The sequence below is a fragment of the Sphaeramia orbicularis genome, chromosome 5 (genome assembly GCF_902148855.1).
Source record: "Sphaeramia orbicularis chromosome 5, fSphaOr1.1, whole genome shotgun sequence".
Classification (NCBI taxonomy): domain Eukaryota; kingdom Metazoa; phylum Chordata; class Actinopteri; order Kurtiformes; family Apogonidae; genus Sphaeramia; species Sphaeramia orbicularis.
Window position 1 is genome coordinate 54,872,666 of NC_043961.1, and position 21,214 is coordinate 54,893,879.

The following is a 21,214-nucleotide window of genomic DNA, read 5'->3' on the forward strand; positions in this document are numbered from 1 at the left end:
CATGTTAACAGAGACTAGACTCCTTTACCCATCTCCTTCCTCCTGTTTTCTTTCTTCATATCAATATGAAATACATTTATGAAAAGGCAGGCTTTAAATGCAACCACAGCCTAAGGCCTCAGAATGAAATCAAACAGCCTGAATAAATAGCCTAATTGTGACTTTAGGTGTTTCAAAAATTGTTTCATTGATAATGCAACAGAAAAATTAATGCTTCAGAGATAAATCCTCTAAGTTCAGAACAATAAAAGCAGCCCAGACTGAGTCAAAGTATATTTTAGCGTCAGTCTTCCTTGAGTTTGAAATAAAATGATATCCAGTGGGATCTAGATGTGGATAAGAAAGAGAGGAGGATGAAACGGCAAGAAGTGCTGAAGACAAAAGAGTAGATCAACACTACTCATCTTTGCAAATGTTGCCATTAAACATGCCTTAGTGATTTTTTATGGTTAATGAAATGAATATAGACATTAATGCAGGACCGTGATGCATCTTTTAACATCTGAATAATGTGATGCAAAGAGTTGTGAAAGAGCAGATTCATACCAGTGATAGTTATATAATATCTAAAGGTAAAGCTTAAGGGGATTATCTGGAGGAAAAGTGTAACATTTAGGAATTCAGCAAAGGTTTGACTCAAAACTGGTGCATGACTGAGACAAAGGGAAGCAGGGAGTCCTAAACAAATTCAGCTCACAGGCTCCTCCATCTGGTGCGGACATCCTGAAACAAACAGTTCCCAAACCACAGCGAGCAGGCTGGCATTTGCTCACACTGCTCTCTTCGACAGCAGTTTGACAGCTTTCGTGAACACGCCAAAATCAATTGAGTCTGAAGTATACTGCAGACTGAAGGTCAAAACATCAGGAAAACGGTTGAAACTTGATTCGAGTGCTGGCGCAACTCTTATGTTCCTCACCTCCAGTTCTCTGAGCACAGGGTGATCATCGATACCAGGGAAGAGTACTCTCATGGCGTAAGTGCGATAGTCCAGGTACGGGATGCCAGCCCTGTCCAGATCGCTCGTTAGCTCATTGATGTCGGTCTGTAGTTCTGCGAAAGCTGCACAGAACAATGTGTGCAGTAAATATTGTGTAGTTACCTCGCAACATTAACTTCAAAGTTACAAGGTATTTTTGAGGCCAGGAAACATATTTTGAAGCCAACCTCCTCAACACCTGAACAGCTTTTGGATTTGTTTGTGTTAAGATTTTAGCTACCAAAAATGATATGATTCAATATATGCATCGCTGTGTTTTAGGTGTATGCGAATGATTTAAAATGGAAAAAAATCTATTAAAATCAGATAATTAGCATATGCACAGAACAGTGGGTGCAGTAAATATTGTGTAATTACCTCACAACATTTACTTCAAAGTTACAAGGTAATTTTGAGGTCAGGAAAATTATTTTGAAGCCATTTTTCAGGGAAATAAAAACACCTCAACAGCTTTTGGGTTTGTTTGTGTTAAGATTTTCACTACCAAAAAGGATATTATTCAATACATGCATCACTGTGTTTTAGATGCATGTGGATAATTTAAAAAGGGAAAAAATCTATTAAAATTAGATAATTAGCATATGCATAGTTAACTATCATACAAACTGTCTTGCGCTAGTCATCTGATCATTCATTCAAACAACAATTGTAAACAGATCTTTATTAAAACAAATTATTTTGGTAAAGTCACCACGAAGTTCAGCTTGAACATCTGGTCTCAACAGATGGCGCTGTAATGCAGCTCTAGATAGGAGGTCTCTGTGAGTTTTAATCAACTGGATTTATGGTAATATGAAGCTCAGATCTGACAGTTTTACTCACCTTCTTTGCACTCCAGAGCCACCCGAGACTCCAGATTGTCCATCTGCATCTGCAACCGCTTCAGAGTGAGATCATTCTCATGTGACTTTCGTCTGTAGGCAAGAAGGACGATGATGACGATGATGAGAAGGAGCCCTCCTCCGGCTGTGATGCTGAAGATGGCAGGGAGGGTGAGTAGGCTGTCTGAGCGGATGTGAACTTCTCCAGGAGAGATGTGGAGTCCTCCTACTTGAACCTGGATGTTTTCAAGTTTTCAGCACAGCGTAGCAAGGACACAATATCACAGGGCTTTAAATACGCATTAACCAAGGCAAGGCAAATTTATTTGTATAGCACAATTCATACACAGGGCAATTCACAATGCTCTACAAAAGTGGAAAAGAGACAAGTTAAAAACACACAATTAAAGCATGATCAATAAAACATCAAAAATAATCAATTAAAATAAAGTAAAAGAGAAGAGGTCAGATAGAACCCCTTCAGCCGTTTTTAGCCTGGACTTAAACATTGTCAGAGTAGAGGCCTGTCCCACTGTTCCAGAGTTTAGCTCATGGAACTGAAACAGCTTCACTGTGTTTAGTCTTGACTCTGAGCACCAGCAAGTGTCAGTCCCTGAGGTTTTCCGGGTCCCAGATGGTTCATATGAGACCGACATGTCAGAGACGTACTTTGGTGCTAGACCCTGGAGAGACTTATACAGGAGCAGAGCTGTTTTAAAGTCTATCCTCTGAGCGACAGGAAGCCAGTGCACAGACCTGAGCACAGGACTAATATGGTCGTACTTCCTGGTTCTAGTCAGGACCCGAGCAGCAGCGTTGTGGATGGGCTGCAGCTGTCTTACAGCTCGTTTAAAGAGTCCAGTGAGAAGGCTGTTACAGTAGCCCAGTGTTTCTCAAACTGTGGGGTGGGCCCCCTGGGGGGGGGGGGCTTGCCAGGGGGGGCATGGGATCTGTTCTGGGTGTTCTTGCTTTTTTTTCTTTTCTTCAGGTTTGAACATGTAGCAGGTGGAACTAATGTTTTAGTGTTGGAGCACCCTGGACTCATTTTAGGGACATACAACAAACAAATCTACTGCCATGGTGGTCTGGCACTAGACTAGACAAAGAGTTCAAGTTTGGAGAATGGACAAGGATTTGACTGGAAAAGAAAAATGTGCAATGTTTCAGTTTTTGCACAGTTTGCACTTTAATGTTCTGAGATGTAAAATGGAAACGGGCTCATTGCAGCCACTGATGTTGTTAAAATGTTCATCTTTGTCACCAAAATTTGTTTGTTGTTCTACAAAAAAAAGAAACTTTATTGCCATAGTTGTAAGATAATTACACATTTCCTATTTTTATTTGGAAAAATATTGTCTCAGGAAGCAGTCTTGTTGAGTTTATTTGTATTTTTCAAGCAAGAATCTAAGTTTAATTTGAACAAAAATGTATTCAAGGAAAAGCAAAAAGCATTATTATGATACTGATGTTTCTTTCAATAAAAGTTATAATTGCACCACTGTTACAATGCTGTTGGGGTTGAGAGGGGCCTGGACATTTTTTGTCTTCCAAAGGGGGGCCCGGCAGAAAAAGATTGAGAACCACTGCAGTAGTCTAACCTGCTAGAAATAAATGCACGGATAATTCTGTCTAAGTCTGGTTTAGACAGTAAACCAACAAATACTGTGACATAAAACTTAAGAAATATAATACACTTATCAGAAAACTTTTCACAAGTGGTTGCTAAAGAATAAAACTGGCAAACAGTGATGTTGGGGATCATTTTCTGTTGAATTTTACTTATTTTGTGCTTGTCAATAGTTCTAGAGGCTAATTGGGAACCCACTGAACCAGAAGTGACTAACAATGACAAAACGACTGTGACTAAGTGAAGCTTGATGTTGACCCACAAACACAGTGACGTAGACACAAACACTGACCCACAGACTGTGACCCACATACAAGCAGACATGCAATCACAGGCACAAAAGACAGAAATCAGCTTCAAACACGTAAAACTGAAATGAACTGACCAGTATTTTGTGCTGTCCGGTGAGGTTTGGTGGTTCACAGAGTAACTGTGTGTCAGAGACGGTAAGAGAACATGGGGTATCTCCGATCAACACTGTGTAATTCAGCCGCGCTCCGCCAGATGCAGATGGTACCAGGTTACGGCCCTGCAGAACAAAGAAGCAAATAATAACACGTGTTAATCTGACAATATGATTCAAGAGATTAGCAAAAGCCAGAAACAAGGTGACATCTTCACAACTGTACAGCATACATCTGTGTAAAGAGAAGCGACCAATGCAACATTGCAACAGACAAATGTGTGGTTGATCATATGTGTTATGTTACTTCTGATATTTTGAGGAATTTAGATAATTTCCAAAACTGACTATTTCAGAGAAGGCACACCATTCAACTTGATGTATTTTGCTGAAAATCTGTCCCTCTCTACTCAAGTGGGCTTCTTTGAGCTTCACTTTTCAACACAGAATAATAACTATGTTTGACACTGTATTTCATGCACTGGAAATGCACTTTTAGAAGAACAGGAAACCTCTTTTGTTCAATAGTTTGACCTTTGAGATAATAACAATATTTGAGGAAATCTCGGCAGACCAGTCATTTCAACCTTTTTTATACCCTCGCCCATATAAATATACCAGGAATTCATTTTGTCCAACTGATTTCTCTGGCACTATTAAACTAATCAAACCAATCAAATTTCACAGACATGTTCACCTTACACTTTTTTCATTTTATTTATTTGTTTATTTATTTATTTATTTACATATTTTTTGAAAAGATTTAAAGTTAAGACTCAAAATGAATCCCTGGGTAGGCAGGGTATCAATGAGCAGGAGGGGCAAAGTGTTGTGTGACCAGACGGGGGTTTTTAGTAAACTCTGCTCTTACTTTTTCACTTGTAATGGATTCATTGAGTTTTCTGGTACATTTGCAGCCTTTTTTATGGTGATAGTACAAAGAATCACAAAACGCAGGGGTGACAGAGCACACTCACTGCAAAAATCTAAATCTTACCAAGTGTATTTTTCTCATTTCTAGCCAAAATATCTCATCACAGATAAAATAAGACATAATCACCTCAAGAATAACTTTTCAGTGAGATATAAGAACTTATTTTTAGACAAAAGATCTTGAAAATGTTATATCAAGAAATCTTACCAAGATAATTTTCACTTGTTCCATTGGCAGATTTTATTTTTTTATTTTTTGCTTAATTCAGTTTTGTTTTTTTTTTTGCTTAAATCAAGCAAAAAAATCTGCCAGTGGAACAAGTGAAAATTATCTTGGTAAGATTTCTTGAAATAAGATTTTCAAGATCTTTTGTCTAAAAATAAGTTCTTATATCTCACTGAAAAGTTACTGTTTAGGTGATTATGTCTTATTTAAGTGTGATGAGATATTTTGACTAGAAATGAGAAAAATACACTTGGTAAGATTTAGATTTTTGCAGTGCTGCTGAACTACTGAGCTGCCCGCCCCCCCCCCCCCCCCCCATGCACTGCCCCTACATACTGCCGACCATGCACCTTAACAACAGATCATGATGCAGCTTAAGTCACTATTGTCATTTTATTTCACTGTTGCTGCTGCTACATGCACCACCACTTTAACTGTTATGGTTGCTGTATATTGTGTAATTTTGTACACAGTGGACGGTAATTTATTTTTTTATTTTTTTTTTATTTTTTGCGTATTCTATGGTAGTTTTTATTCTATTCTATTGAGTGTTTTTTTTTTTTTTTCTGAACAGCAGTTTATATTACAGAGCATAATGTGTATATTATCAAGAGCAGTTTTGGACCCACTGGCATGGACATATTTTATAAATTTCAATAACTATATAGATATTGGGAGAGAAAACGTGTACAAATTGACAAAAAAAAAAGAAAAGAAAAATCAGATGAGGTTGAATAATAAGGTAAAGTCAGAGTTACAGTTCAGGCTTTCACAAAATCTGGTTGTAAAGCCTGAATATACTTGACCCATTCGGTCCAAAGTTAAAAACAAAACAAAACTGTTTTCTTAAGACAAAGAGAAAAAGTAATCCTTTCCATTAAATAAATGCCATCTGCTATATCTCTCCACTCCTGCGTGATGGAATAGTTCAGGAACTATTCTATTAAGTTTTATATATATTATTTTATATTTCACCCTCTTATCTTTTCTCATGCTACAAACACCAAGACCTGGGTAACTATATTTCTTTCTGTCATGTACTGTTGATTGAATGACAATAAAGTTGAGTCTGAGTCTGAGATGACGTGCCCCAAGTGGCCATGGGCTGAATCAAACCATTGTCAGATTTTGTGATATGTGCTCTTTCAGTAGATTCACAAGGAAGTAGTAATAATATCAAAATTATTTTAACTATCCAGAGCACTCTAACATCTTACAGCATGTCTGAATGGGTTCTTTGAATTACTTATTTTACCAAAAAACAGAAACAAATTGCTTTAAATAGCAATCCAGTGTTGCTCCTCTGCGGAAAACACAATTTAAGGATAAACTTGGAAGCTGTGGCACATGTGGTAAAGAGTAAAACACCTGGAAAAATCTATTCAAGAGACTATAAACAGCAGACATGTACATAGAGGGAATGTGTTGCAATACTTTGATAACAGTTTGCTGGTATTTAGAAATTTTTGGGGCTAATGTATTGATCATTGAAGGGACAGAATGTTTTATATGTTTAACCCATAAAGACCCAAACAGCCACTGATGACCAAAACCATCTACTGATCTAAACTATTTAATACCTGGTGATCCACTAATCCTATCAATACATGTTAATAATTGGTGTAAAATACAGTTTGTCATCTTTTCATGGTCATCAGTTATGACCCATTTGGACGTTCAGAGGCTCCGTAGTTACTATGGAAACACCGTCATCTTCTACAGCATTGATTCACCAGTAAAATCCATGGAGTTGGATCAGTGACACTGGATGGAAACACTTGGTTATGTTCAGTTAATGATAGATTTTGTTGAAAAAGTGACAGGACTGGCAGGCGCACGGCACCAAGGGCACCGGTAGGTAAACCCGACACCGATATAAATCTGCCACTGGGACAACGTTCAGAGTGCAGAATTCGGACAACACTCAATACACTGAACTGACACAGAACTGACAAGTCACATGGCACACTGCTGCATCTAGCATGTTGCTCTGCCCACCGTCTCCAGCTTCACTGACTGAACAAAGAACACCATAAAACAACATATAGATTATTTAGAACAATAATCCTTATTTTGTACTGTATTTTATCACTAATTTGTCGTTTCTTCCATCCATTGCCACAGTACTGTGGTAGCAAAATGCATAAAAGAATGCACTGAAGTATACGCCATGTATCACCACAGTACTGTGGCAACAAGAGGATAATGAGTTCATGTAACAGTATCCATGATTGGCTCTAGTACAAATGCTAACATTTGATTGGCTCTGTGGCATTAGACAAACCCATATTTTGTGCCACAGTACTGTGGTAGTAGCCAATGCCAAATTAAATATAGGAAAATACGTGGAAAAAATACTGAAAACAAGCTAAATATTGAGGATAATATTAAGATAAATGGTGATAAATCACTTAAGAAAAATTAAATAGAGAAAAAAATTCAGTAAGAACGGTTCTGATCATATGGTGCTGATGGAGGTCAGTTAGATACCAGCCTCTGTTTACTGCCGATACATCAGACAGAATCATTAAACAGTGGCAGGTCCCATCTCTTTTACGTACTTTGAGTATGATGGGAGCACCCGGTTTCTGTTCCAGGACCCCTGACAGGCTGAGGGCTCCAGGTAAGGGTTGGGGTAGTACACAAAGCTTGTGTTATTGTAGGTGAGCAGGGCTTGGACATTATTGAAGACAAAGCCAAACTCGTCCACGTGTTTGATGGTCTCCTGGTCTGTGGTGTACTCGGCCTTCAGAGAGGGAGCGAAGCAGCTGATGGTTGTCGTATTCAGCACTTTACACACCTGCAGGAGACAACATTTTATGAGTGAAGGGAGCTTCATAATTAGGTTTCTTCCTACCCATATTATTCTAAATGACTTTAATATACAGATGTCAGCCATCCTGAGGAACCATTTTCTGTTTTCTGCAGCTCAACATTAACTGACTCCTATTCAGAGCCCCTGTGGTGTCAGCATGAAACCATGTATTTCTGTACATCTTGGTATTTGCTGTTATCTCTACCCTATTTACCTTCTCCCATATTTTCTTGTTTTCGAACCTCCTGCATGTGAAACGATAATTGCTTTGCTACCGCCTACATATGTACACTGCCCCAGATGTTGTTTTATAAACCTCCTTTGTCACTGAGGCGGTATACATGAATAATGTTTACTTTTTCCCACCGACAAAATTTTCCTTAATTACAACATTTTGAAGTTTAACATCCACTTCTTAAAACTCTGTTCACCTATTTAAAATTAAGATGTTATCTGCTGTTTTCTTCACAGTTTTTAAACTCCTCCTAAATTCATGCTGATTCCTTAAAATCCACAACCTCCAGGGCAATTTCTCTGCTGCTGTTTTTTTTTTTTCTTTTCAAAGTTTTCTCACAAAGTCATTCCAAGTCAATTAACTGCTTTTGTGACGATAAACATTTCTGAGAAGTTTCAGTTATGTTTTCAAGAGATGTGTGATAAAGACACGACCCTCATTAAATTCACCGGTGACCCTCTTTTAGAAACTGATTCGGGTGAAAGTTCAGCTTTAATCCCTTTAGATCTCAGTGCTGCCAGTGATACTAGAGAACATGCTGTTTTAATTGACTGGCTCAGATTCTGCTCTGGCATCATTAACACACCACTTAATTGGCTCAGTGCATACCTCGGATGCACAATGTCTAACCGTCACATTGAATACACAGCACACGCTGGGATGCCAGAATATCAGCAGGTTTTATGTTTGTATGCTATATCACAGTACACAGTAAACACAGCATTACTGTCCAGCCCTCTACCAAAGCATAGATGTCTACAGTAAAAAACAGAAAAAACAAGTGGTGTCAGGCACAACAAACCCTGCCCTTCACACATATTGTAGCTCAGTGTTTTTCAACCTTGGGGTCAGGACCCCACGTGGGGTCGCCTGGAATTCAGTTGGGGTCAACTGAAATTTCTAGTAATTGATAAAAATAAAAAATAAAAACTTACTAATAAAAATATATGGTGAGTTGAGAGACAATCCCAATCCATGAAAGACATGACAAACTGTGAGTCTGAAACTGAAGCACTGTGGTTCTGTTTATCTGTCAAATGTTCATTGTGGTAAGTTTCAGATGCTGCAGCTCTTTCATCATTCATAGTTTGAGTTCTTGCTTGTTCAGTATTGATTGTTAGCCTTGTAAATCCAAGCTGGACTGACTGTACATATCCTAAAAAAAGGAAAATAAAATTCTCACTTTGTACAGTAATCTACACCTGGCTTTACTGCCTCTGTCCATAATAATATACATTATATAGACTAAATGTCGTCTAAAATTAACGTTTATTTGCAACATAGTATAGCAAACTATTACATGATCAAAAACAAATTAATTTTAGCAAAAAAAAAAAAATCTCAGTTTTGAATGTCTGGGGTCGCCAGAAATTTGTGATGTTAAAATGGGGTCAAGAACCAAAAAAGGTTGGAAACCACTGTCGTAGCTTATTTTGGCATCGATCCAGCTGATGTCATCATGTCGATTGCATGTGATGTCAGCATATCAGTTGTCTCTATATATGTGCGAAATTTGAAGTAAATTGAAACAAAATGTATGTATTTATAGACATTTGAAATTTTGTCCATTATAAGTAAATGGGAAAAGAAAAAAGATTTTAAAAATTCATAAAAAATTGGAACTTTGACCTACTTTTCCCAAAATGTAATGACATCTATTTGGGTCACTGGCAATCAATAAACCCAATTTGGTATGAATTCAACCAATTGTTTTGCTGCTACAGACATTTGAATTTCACCCACTATAAGTAAATGGGAAAAAAATAAAAATTCATAAAAAATTTGAACTTTGACCTACTGTTCCCCAAATGTAATGACATCTATGCTTGGTCACTGGTATGGTATAAACCCAGTTTGGTATGAATTCAACCAATAGTTTTGCTGCTAGAATGTTAACAAACAAACCAAACCAAAAGCAATACCCCTTGCGTCCCCTTTGGGGGCGGGGTAATAAACTGACTACGGAGTCGTTCTATATTTGATGGTTAAATGGATAGATGAAAAATACGTTTCATTCAAAACTGAGTATATTTGACGCTGACATTATTTCTGACTCTGAAAACTGAGAAATATAACATTTACTTATCTAGAAAGAGGCTTAAACACTCTAATATGATATTTGCCTTCTGCTCTGTTTATTTAAAGCTCAGGGAAAAAAGCAAATTATGATCTCAAAGAAACACCAGCATCTTTACATTTCCTGCTCAAAGTATTACATTTTTGAATAGATTTAATACTATGTTGATCTATTGAGATCTAGCTAAAACTTCCTTCCAAAAATTTCTGCCCTCCTTCAGTGATGCAGCCTCAGATCCTCAGGCAAATCCCTGACTTGTCCAAATTGGAAAACGTAAGGCTAAAGGTGACTGGACTTTTGCCATCGGGGCCTCAACACTGTGGAAACAATCAATCACTTTGAAGCAACCTGCCTGAGGAGCTCAGGCAAGCAGAATCAGCACCATAAATCACGTCCCAAAACTGAGTTGCACTTTCATGTCAGCTTTTTTTTTTTTGTTTTGGAGCTCATTTTGGAATAAAACACAACTATTCAACCATCATTGCTTTACTGTGTTCATATCTGGCATCACTTATACAACCACAGATGCCAGGTCCATTTTATCTACTGCCTGATAACATTATGCTGCTGTGATTTTATGATTGTTGGGTACTGACAGGGTATGTTTTTGATTTCAGACTCCCAGGTCTGGATATTATTATTGTAACATTCAAGATTAAATCCACTCTAAACCAAACTGCCTCTCTTTCCTCATGTATTGGGTAACAAGATATTCTTAAGCATTAATCCACTGGTTCCCAACCTCTTTTGGCTCGTAACCCCACTTTAACATCACAATTTTCTGATGACCCCAGACATTCAAAACGGAGAATTTATTTTTGCTAAAATTAATTTGTTTTTGATCATGTAATAGTTTGCTAAGTAAATGTTAATTTTAGATGAAATTTAGTCTATATAATGTATATCATTATGGACGGAGGCAGAAAAGCCAGGTGTAGATTACTGCACAAACTGAGAATTTGATTTTCCTTGGTCAGGATATGTACAGTCAGTCCAGCATGGATTTACAAGGCTGACAATTAATACAGAACAAACAATAACTCAAACTATGAATTATGAAAGAGCTGCAGCATCTGAAACCGACCACAATGAACATTTGACAGATAAACAGTACCACAGTGCTTCAGTTTCAGCTTCAGAGTTTGTCTTGTCTTTTATGTATTGTGATTGTCTCTGTCAACTCACCATACATTTTTTTAATTAGTAAGTGTTTTTTTTTTTTTATTTATCAATTACTAGAAATTCCAAGTGACCCATTGAATTCCAGGCAACCCCAAGGTTGAAAAACACTTCATTAATCCATCTCAATGTTTAAAGGTACAACATGTAAAGTTTGTGCATGCTATTGGACTTAGTTAAAATTTGTGTTGGAATCTGTGTTGTGTTGGGAGCTGCTCATTTCTTCACCTTAGTGGGCTGTTTCAGGGTCATTTTATTTCATTTATTTGGATCCCATTAGCTTTGGCCATTGCTATTCTTCATAGAGTCCGCACCACCAACACAATTGTCTTTACACTGCAGTGCACGAATGACCAAAACAAATCAATACAAAGCAAAACTAGAAGCACCCGGATGAGCGCAGACCTCGCCAAGGCAGATCAGTGCCCTGGATTTGGATGAAAATTTCAGGAAATGTTGATACTGGCACAAGGAACAAATGATTAAATTTTGGTGGTGATCGGGGGGAGGGGTGGGCGGCACTGATTTGCCTTGGTGGAGGTCTGCGCTGTCTTTTCTAGAAAAGCACTCATAGAGCACAGATCTCCGCCAAGGCAGATCCAGTGGCCCCCCACCCCCAATCACCACCAAAATTGAACCATTTGTTCCTTGTGCCAGTATCAACATTTCCTGAAATTTTCATCCAAATCCGTCCATAACTTTTTGAGTATCTTGCACACGGACGGACAAACAGACAGACAAACCAACGGCGGCAAAACATAACCTCCTTCGCGGATGGTAACAACACAACAACAACTAAAAACCATTCATCACAATTATAAAACAAAAAACAACAACATATAATACAGGACCTAGTTTCCAATTAACAGTACCTCCCAAAAGTAGGTTTTAGCATCATTTGTAAATGGTCAGATATATTTCACAGTTATATATCAATGTGATGTCAGTCAACTAAACATTAGCAGACACCGAGCATTGTTAATTGTTAATGATAACTAGTGTTGTACAAGAGTAGGATGGAGGCACTGAGGAATAAATGCCTCTTTGAATATAATTAAATACAAGTAAATGGTCTTGTATTAGGAAGAAAACAAATCTGCCAAGGTGGAACCAAATTTTGCTCGGATAAAAGTCTAACATTAACACATTGAAATTAAAAAGCCATAAATACATTCTCGTCATTGTCACATATTGTACCTTTAAGACTACATAAACAAGCCAGTAAAGATTGGTGTATGAGAACAAAGAGTGGTTATTAACCCCTGCACTAATCTACCTTGTTGTACTAATGAACAACTTTACTCTTTCATTTCTATTAGCTTGAGTAAGCAACGTCAATAAAGCTTGAGTGCAGTATATTAACAGTTAGCAGTCACACTCACATTGACAGATTCATGGCCCGCATATTTGACTCTGACCCGCGGCTCTTGAACCACATCCAGGTTTGTTCCAGTTACAGTCAGGGTGGTGTGACCACTGTGTGAAAAAAAAAAAAAAAGTTATGGATTTATTTCAGGAAACTGTAGCATTATTAAACAACCGCACACACATAGCATGATTCAGCACTGATGTCTGATTCAAAACAAAATGCTTTTCATCCTGATGTATTTCGACGACTACATAGATCCATCTTTTTAACTTGCAAACTCAACAATTTCTCACATTAATGCAGGTCTGAGGAGGTAAAGCTGGCGTGGTAGCTCACTCTTTGTTATCGGGCAGAAGCACCAGATCAAACGGCAAACCAGCTGGCTGCTATTTTAAATTCACCGGTGAGTGTGAGCCTGGCATAGCATGAATACAGGTGCTGCTTGTTTATATATCTGTGCTAGATGTGATTAAAATAAACAACACTGTAATCTTTAGATAACCTGGGATGCGGCGTGATCTTAGAAAACTGAACAAGGAATGTGGAGTTTAGAGGTAGAGGTAAGGACAAAGACAGAGGGTGAAAAAGAGAGAAATAGCACAAAAAAAAAAAAAACGAAAAAAAAAAAAAACTGGCCAATCCAGTCAACCCGACAGAGTGCCAATCCTTCTCTTCTCACACTTCAAAGGCTACCTAAGCTTGTAGGGCCACATAGTGGGGCTGCACATTCATGATGAGGGCTCTTGATTGCAACTCCACAAAGCTCCTCCTGTCACCAGGCTGTGGGCCAGGGTATCTCTCTGAAGTTTAATCTGCAGGAACACAGTGCTGGGTAATCCCACTCAGACCCAAATTAAGTGCCATCTTTTATTTAGTGGAACACAGGTATTCCACTTTAGAACTGTGCAGCAAGTAATTACGCAATTACTATAATTGTAATTAGGGATGTAATGATTACCGGTATAACGATAAACCGCGGTAAAATTGCAGACGGTTAGTATTACCGTTTAAATTCTAATTATCATGATAACCGTGTTTGATTGCAGCACTTTTAGGGGAAAAAACCCTATGTAAAGATCTGCTTTCATGTCAAATATTGGAGTATAGTTTTAATTTATTACAATTTTAATTTCTATATACCTAATATTTGGAACCAATATTCACTTTTAAAGTCTTTGAAAAGGTTCGTTAAACATCTTTGTGTTATTTATGCAATAAAGTTGACACATTTTTCAAATAGATTTTTTTGCCTTTTTTGTGTTTTCTGGCCTTTCGTGTTGATATAGTAGTTTAAAGTGAAAAAATAATAGACAGATGATATAAATGAAGTTGTGCTGAAAAAAAAGATACCAAATATGAGTATAGTAAACTTTTGTTTATATAGTATATAAAGACAAAATCAAAAGGACTGAAAAATGGACAAAATAGGCTCAGACCACTAAGGGTTAATACTTGAATGTTTCTGCAACAGAAGGTACATTGTGCCAAATATTTTATTATTTTTTATTTGTTTTTTTCAAAATACAACTTGGTTAAATTATTTCAGTGTGTGTATTAGTACTTTTTGAACATTTTGAGCACAATTTCAGCAATACCGTGATAATAATGATAATGGTGATAATTTTGGTCACAGTAACCGTGTTATGAAATTTTCATATCGTTACTTAGCTAATTGTAATATGAGGTGAAATGCCGCCTAAGTAAAAAAAAAAAAAACAAAAACAAAAAAAAAACTGAAATCAGCACGGATTTTGATGTTTATCAGTCACCTTGTTGCGATAACTGATTAGATATTATCAACATTTGCTTTACTCTCCCTGTGTCTATGACTGCTGGCTAACTCACAGATTGCCTGGCAGACTCATAATCTGTACTAGGCAGACAGCCACATTTAGGCAGAAGGGTTTTTCATATTAAGAGATGTTTTATTGGAGAGTATATGCAAAACAGTTTCTTTATCTGTTTGCGTCATACACATTCAGAGGGGAAGATGCCACTCAGTACATACAGTACATGCATCAGACGTCCTTGGAGATGCGTAATCTACTGAGCCACATGTACGCCGTAACCCTGTTATAAAAATAGATAGGAAATGCTTGTTTTTAATCTGAGTGCATCTTCAGATGGGTTGAGACTTTATAGCATAAAGTATGTTGTGAAACTTAATAGTACAGACAAAAAAGTGTGCATTATAGGATATTTCTTAATACTGCAATAGTCCGTATTTGGACTTCAGTGCTTGTGAACAGTTGAGAGGGCTGCATTCTCCTCACAGGAGGTGCAGTGAATTCAGCTCTAACCTTGAGAGTTTGAGTAATTAATGCATAAATGAGACGTGTTTGCAGTCATCATTGGCATATTCATATTTATATCAGGCTTTTTTCATCTGTCGTGATCTTATCCACAAACCGACATCATTTTTAAAGAATATGCAGTTACCGTCCTTGCTCCCAGGACTTCTTCACACTATCTGTCTCTATAGTCTGTATTGAGCAAGAAAAATGGCACTTAATTATGCTGCTTCAATCAGTTATGAAATTACCTTACACGTAAGAAGATGGTATCATCAGATGTATTTAATGCCAAAGGCAAACAGTATATACTTTAGAATTATTAATAATTCCCCAGTAAGTTTCCTTGCTGAAGAGAAAAAACTGATATGAATGATTTTTAAGCATTTTAACTGATCTACAGTTCGTCATTAATCTTGACCTCAGTTTGCCTGAACTTCTGGCAGATTGAGCCGCTGACTCAGCTCCACTGTGAGTTTGAGTGAATGAACTGATGAAACATACGTCCTTCCCTTTACTTTTCACACAAGTTGGTTAAAACAAGGGGGGATAGGGGGTGGGGGGGTTTGAAGGTGTGTGTTTGGATTCATTTCAGTTTTTGACACTGGACTTGTCCACATATAGGCTTTGCAGTATTTATTTTTACATTTTTGTAGGCGGACACTATATTTATATTGATAGTGATTATGTGAATAATATTTAGAAAATTGCAATTCATATTTTAACAGTTTGTATTTTATTTTTTTACATCCATGTAAATGACTCATGGATACCTTAAAGGTGCAGGAGACTTCCATGTCCAGTTTTTCATCAAATATGTAAAACCTCAGTCATAGCCTAAGTATCATGAATTTGTAAGTCTTTCTATGATTACTCACCTGAATCTCTTGCATTACGCTGAACAATTTCGAAGTGCCATCCACCATAAACAAACCATGTGTTTACAAACAGAGCCGGGAGGTAACTCGGGCATCTTTGGAATTTTGTCACGACGTGCATTGCAGGAAAGGTAGGCGGCTGCGCGACCATATGATATTATATGAATGAAACAAACACAACGTGGAAACATCTGAAACGTGGAAACGGCTGGAGGAATATGCATAGAGGGAAGGGAGCTCCTGCCGTTTCCGCGTTGTGTCTTTAGCAGCTGGATGAGCCTCTGTTTCCCACAATGCACGTCACAACAAAATGCCGAAGATACTCGAGTTACCTACTGGCTCTGAATGTAAACAAATGGTTTGTTTATGGTGGGTGACACTTTGAAATTGTCCACCTGAATGCAAGAGATTCAGGTGAGAAACCACAGAAAGACTTACATTTTAAACCTGTGGGATATTGTTAACCCTTTCATGCACTGTCCACTCCAGTGGACAGTTCTTCTCCAGCTGTTCTCTTGTATATTAATGGGTTTTGTTGTTTTAGTTCCATATCAGCCAACACAGTGGACGCTTATGCACCATCCCATACACTGTAATTCAGATCATTACTGTAACTTTGCTGTTCTTGATAAACCTGATCTGCACTAACATGTTTGAGTGTAAATCAATTGTTATTTGTTAGACAAGACGGGTTATTTTTTGCATATTATCTCCATGAAATGAGTAATTACTAGCATTAGAATATGTTAAAATGTGAGAAGACATCAGATTAGCAGCATTAAAAATGTTTTTATTTCATTGTTTTCATATCACTCTCTGATATTGGGTTTTAAACACGTTTCTTTACTTCAAAAATTAAATGCATGGATATTTTTCTAACTCCATAGAAAAAAAAAAAATCTGGATCACTTTGTGTTTTTCATGGCTAAACACTGAAGAAAAAAAATCTTGACTAAGGTTCTCATAATTCGTGCATGAAAGGGTTAATTGTGTTCACTGTTTTCCAGGTTAAATAAAGGTTAAAGGGGCTCATATCTGCGTTTCTGCAGGGCTGTATTGTGTCGTTACCTTGTGATGCTCCATAGAGGTTCAATGCGCTGGACTGTTGGGTCTTCGATGTATTCAAAGGCCAGACTTCCAGGAACATTGGCTCGGTCGACACTCAAACTAACCTGCACCAGTCCTGCTCCCAGCACAGATGGAGCAGAGAAGCACACAATCTCTGACATGGTCCTCCTGGGGGGGGAACCAAAAGAGGGATTTATTGTTCCCTTTGATTGTGATTCTGCCTGCTCGCTGCTGCTCCGGCTTCACACTGTTATGAGCCATGCACATTACCATGAGGCGAAAGGATTCATCATAGTCTGTCCCATCCCTTCCTCGTTACAGACACATTAGGGATGGAACATTGTAATTAGAGGGTGCTCCAGCTAATGGCTCCCTCGTTTCACCCTCCTGACTGTTACCATGTGAAGTATTTTGAACTTCAAATAGATATCTATAAATACTCAATGAACAATATTCTACCTACTGCTGTGTGTTTCATCACCTCCCTGCAATTTATTATTACGACCTTCCATTTAACACACAGAGCTTTAATTGCATCTAAAGTGCGCTTCTTTAAATAGAGTATCTGGGAAAGGAATTAATATGTGTGGAAGTAAGCACAAGTCTCATTTTAGCATTTGTGAATTATTCATTTTAATAGATGGGAGGTTAATAAAACATCAGGATGCTATGTTGACATCGGACTCACCTGTACAACTCACAGGTCTGATTACCAAAGTACACATTAACTGTGCTGCCAGCCCCCAGATTCTCTCCCACAATGGTGACCTTAGTGCCCCCGGATTCTGGTCCTCTGCCTGGAGTCAACGCCAGCATTGAAGGGGTCTGTTGAGAACCATAAGTCATTAATTTTTCATTTAACAAAGGTGACATCCAGAAAGGAGCGTGTCTTATTCATTGTAAGCTCATTTATACTGGCTCTGAGGGAAAAATTTCATTGGGAACTAAAGTATTTGCTGATTAAAAAGTCAACAAAAAGTAAGAAGTTTTCAATAGGGGTCATACTTTAACCCTCCGGTATCCAGGGTGTGCCTTTTAGGCTCACTTTGCACTTCATGTTAAAAAACTTCATAGTATTTTTCACAATTTAAATGGTTAGAATTCAAAAGTTGTTCATTTTTGCATGATATTTTAAATTCTGGTCACCAAGTAAAATTTGCACATTGTAAACAAAAGGAAATTACGAGACTAGCATCTGTCTCCCAAGTGTGGCTAAAACGCACTATTTCTTCCATTTGATATGTTTGATTAGGGCTGACTTTGATTTAGAAAAATAAAATCAAATTAGAGCAGAAAAATAAATCAACATTTAATATTTAATAGTTTGATTTGTAGGTGTACCTTTTTGGCACACTTGGTGAAAGATGCTAGTATTTTTAAACATTTGACCTAGCACCAAAAATAATAATGCAAATTAACCAATTTGGAGTTAATCACTGGCATATGCCAGGCTGCAAAAATAAAATAATATGTGATTCACTTTTTTCTGTAGTATATTGAAAAAAATAATTTTTTGTGTTTTTTTGCATCCAAGAAAATGGTTTGTTTACATTACAAACATGGTATTTAAAGGGTTAAAAAATGTGACAATTATTGAGAATTTGATATTTTTATTTACAGCTCAAGTTGATGAAATAGAAATAAGCGTAAAAGAATTAAAAACAAACTGTATGAAAAATGTTTTGACATTATTCCACAAGTGTGCCAAAAAGGCACACTTGGTACTTAGTAAGGGCCTTGCTGGACGGGATACCGGAGGGTTCAACTAATTTGCTAAAAAAAACATTAATAATACAGCACATCTTCAAAAACAAACAAAAGTTTCATGTGGCCTGAGTGCAATAAAGTCAACAATCTTATAATTAGCTAGAAAATAAAAATGATGCACGCAGTAAACAAACCATCTAAAGCACTTTATGGTAATGTTTTAAACTCCCCTGAATATCTCAAACTCATTAAGTTAATTACAGTTTATACTTTATGTCTAAAACATTTCACTTCATGTTTGTTTCAGATCAAATGTTCAAACTTAAGTTGTGTTAGAATTACCACAAAGGAGTAGAGCTGGGAGGACTGTGCACGCAGTTCTGGTCTGCATTCACCGACACACAGCATTACTGGACCCGGTGCACTTCCTTTGGGAGCGGCTGCCATCTCACAAACAATCCTACCCAAACAAAAGGCACAAATACAACAATACAGATATGCACAAATACAGACACACAACCAAAATTGTAATGCATGCAAGAAATAAACAGGCTGAACACACACGGAGCAGGTTGAGTGCACTGTATCACATCTGTTATGAATCTCACTGAGGGAAGATGGCCTCTACTGGCCAGTGTGATTGAGGCAGACTTTCATAGAAGTTGTGGGTCAATACGGAGGGCCATCTTTCTTCCTAATGGGAAACCTATAACAGCAATATAACTCACATGATAAACTACACTCCTTCCCATCTCCAGCACGATTGCCACCCACCATTACCTCTGGTAACCATGACAACATAAGGGTTTCTTCGATAAATCAGTATTGCCTGTCAGGTCAATAAGATAAAGTGCGCCATGAATAAGTCATTATAGCAACTGACCCCATGCTGAAATTAATGGTTGTAACAGCTGTAATGCCATGTTTTAAAGCACTGTGTGCGCCAAATGAATGACTCTGCTGAATCCACTGCCCTACGCACCAAACTGCGTTTCCTGATACAATAAGAGCAACCAATGAATCGTCCCTGCCCAGCCCTTCTATTCATACATCACCAGAGTTTTCCAATTTTCTGCTGGCATGTTCTTTTCTTTCTCCTTTTTTTTTTTTTTTTTACAAGGATATAAATAAAGTCCCTGCAGCCTGAGCCCAATCGCATTACATGGCTGTGAGAGAAACACATGGCTAACAGATTGTCCCTCCAGTCAGCGACATGCAGCGCATTTCAATTACAGCTGTGCCGACACCCTCATAACGACAATGACACAAAGACTGTCTCTTCCTTTGGCTCTGACTGCACCAACGCAAATGCAAAGCCCCCCACACAATCCTACAACCTGATGAGGCATCAATTAGATCTGACTTATTCACCGACTCAAGTCTGAGAGAAAAATAGCATAGAAGCGAAACGGAGAGTGAATGTGTGTGTTTTTCTGTGTGTGTTTGCATCCATACTGTATGTCTGTGTAGAATACAGTAAGCCTGTTTTAACTGTGGAGGGGAGGAGACTGTCATACTGTTCTGCAGTGATGTATCCCTCCTCTTGGGGGGTGCACGGTACCCCAGCCACATCCACGTTGCCTTCCAGCTCTGAGAAGGACAGACCCAGGTTCAGGCCCTGGATAGTGACCAATGTTCCGCCCTCCAGAGGTCCTGCCACGGGGCTCACCTACGATACAGACAAATCAGACGAAACAGTAGGATTACATAAAGATGGAATTGATTATGTAACTCTTTAATATATACAGAGAACAGATATGGGAAGGGGTGTATGTGTGAATGAAATGCAGAGAATAAATCATTTCCATAGATTTTGGGTGAAGATTTACCTATGTATTGAAGTATCCAAATAATCAGCTCGACAAATCAAGAGAGCATAGTTCCTGCCTGATGTATAGATTGATTACTTTGGCTTATATGTTGAGTTCAACAGTTTCCAATGAAATCAAGGATTGATTTCCTACAGCATCATGTTGTTTTTCCAGAATGGTGGAAATATCGGCTTGCCCAGTGAGTGCTCTGCTTTTTTTTCCACCACCAAACTATTGTTATTATATCGGATTTATAAAGTCCACTGTGACCCAGTCAATAATTTGTCAAGCTGTGTAGCCATTTGGTCAAATTGGTAGGTGGTAATGTCAACAGTACATTACATTGACTGGTCTTTTTCTATAATCTGTTTGGGTAACATGCTGCTCATTTGGTGTCACAAGAAAAATATTGATTAAAGTTATTATTAGCAGCCAGCAGGAAAACACACGCACCAAAATGACTGTGGACTGAACCTCAAACAAAGAATTAATGTCTGAATAAATCATCGTAGCTGCTGAAAGTATGAAGATAATTTTTTTCACTAAATCTACAGGGTGATAAATTCTTGCAATTCTGGAATAAAATGATTGTGTTTGTTTCCTGCTGATCAAGTTGAACTGACAGTAGAATGTTTTATGAGTGCATAGGTGGCTAGCAATTTGCTCCACTATGATTTATTGTGTTCTTATGTTGATTAAAAACAATAATTGTTAAATTAGGTTTGACTGCTGTGCTGTCAGACCAAAACTGCATGCATGCAGCAAAGAATAAAA

General features: G+C 37.8%; 1 protein-coding gene across 1 annotated transcript in view; it reads right to left on the reverse strand.

The window, feature by feature from the left end:
- Positions 1-21,214, reverse strand: part of LOC115419455 (plexin-A2-like) — a 152,431-nt gene that overhangs the window by 26,060 nt on the left and 105,157 nt on the right. The window contains 10 exon segments of the mRNA XM_030134248.1: positions 920-1,062; positions 1,823-2,057; positions 3,834-3,977; positions 7,572-7,627; positions 7,630-7,810; positions 12,699-12,792; positions 16,923-17,090; positions 17,611-17,747; positions 18,972-19,089; positions 20,147-20,298. Of these exon segments, the coding sequence (XP_029990108.1) occupies positions 920-1,062; positions 1,823-2,057; positions 3,834-3,977; positions 7,572-7,627; positions 7,630-7,810; positions 12,699-12,792; positions 16,923-17,090; positions 17,611-17,747; positions 18,972-19,089; positions 20,147-20,298 (1,428 nt within the window).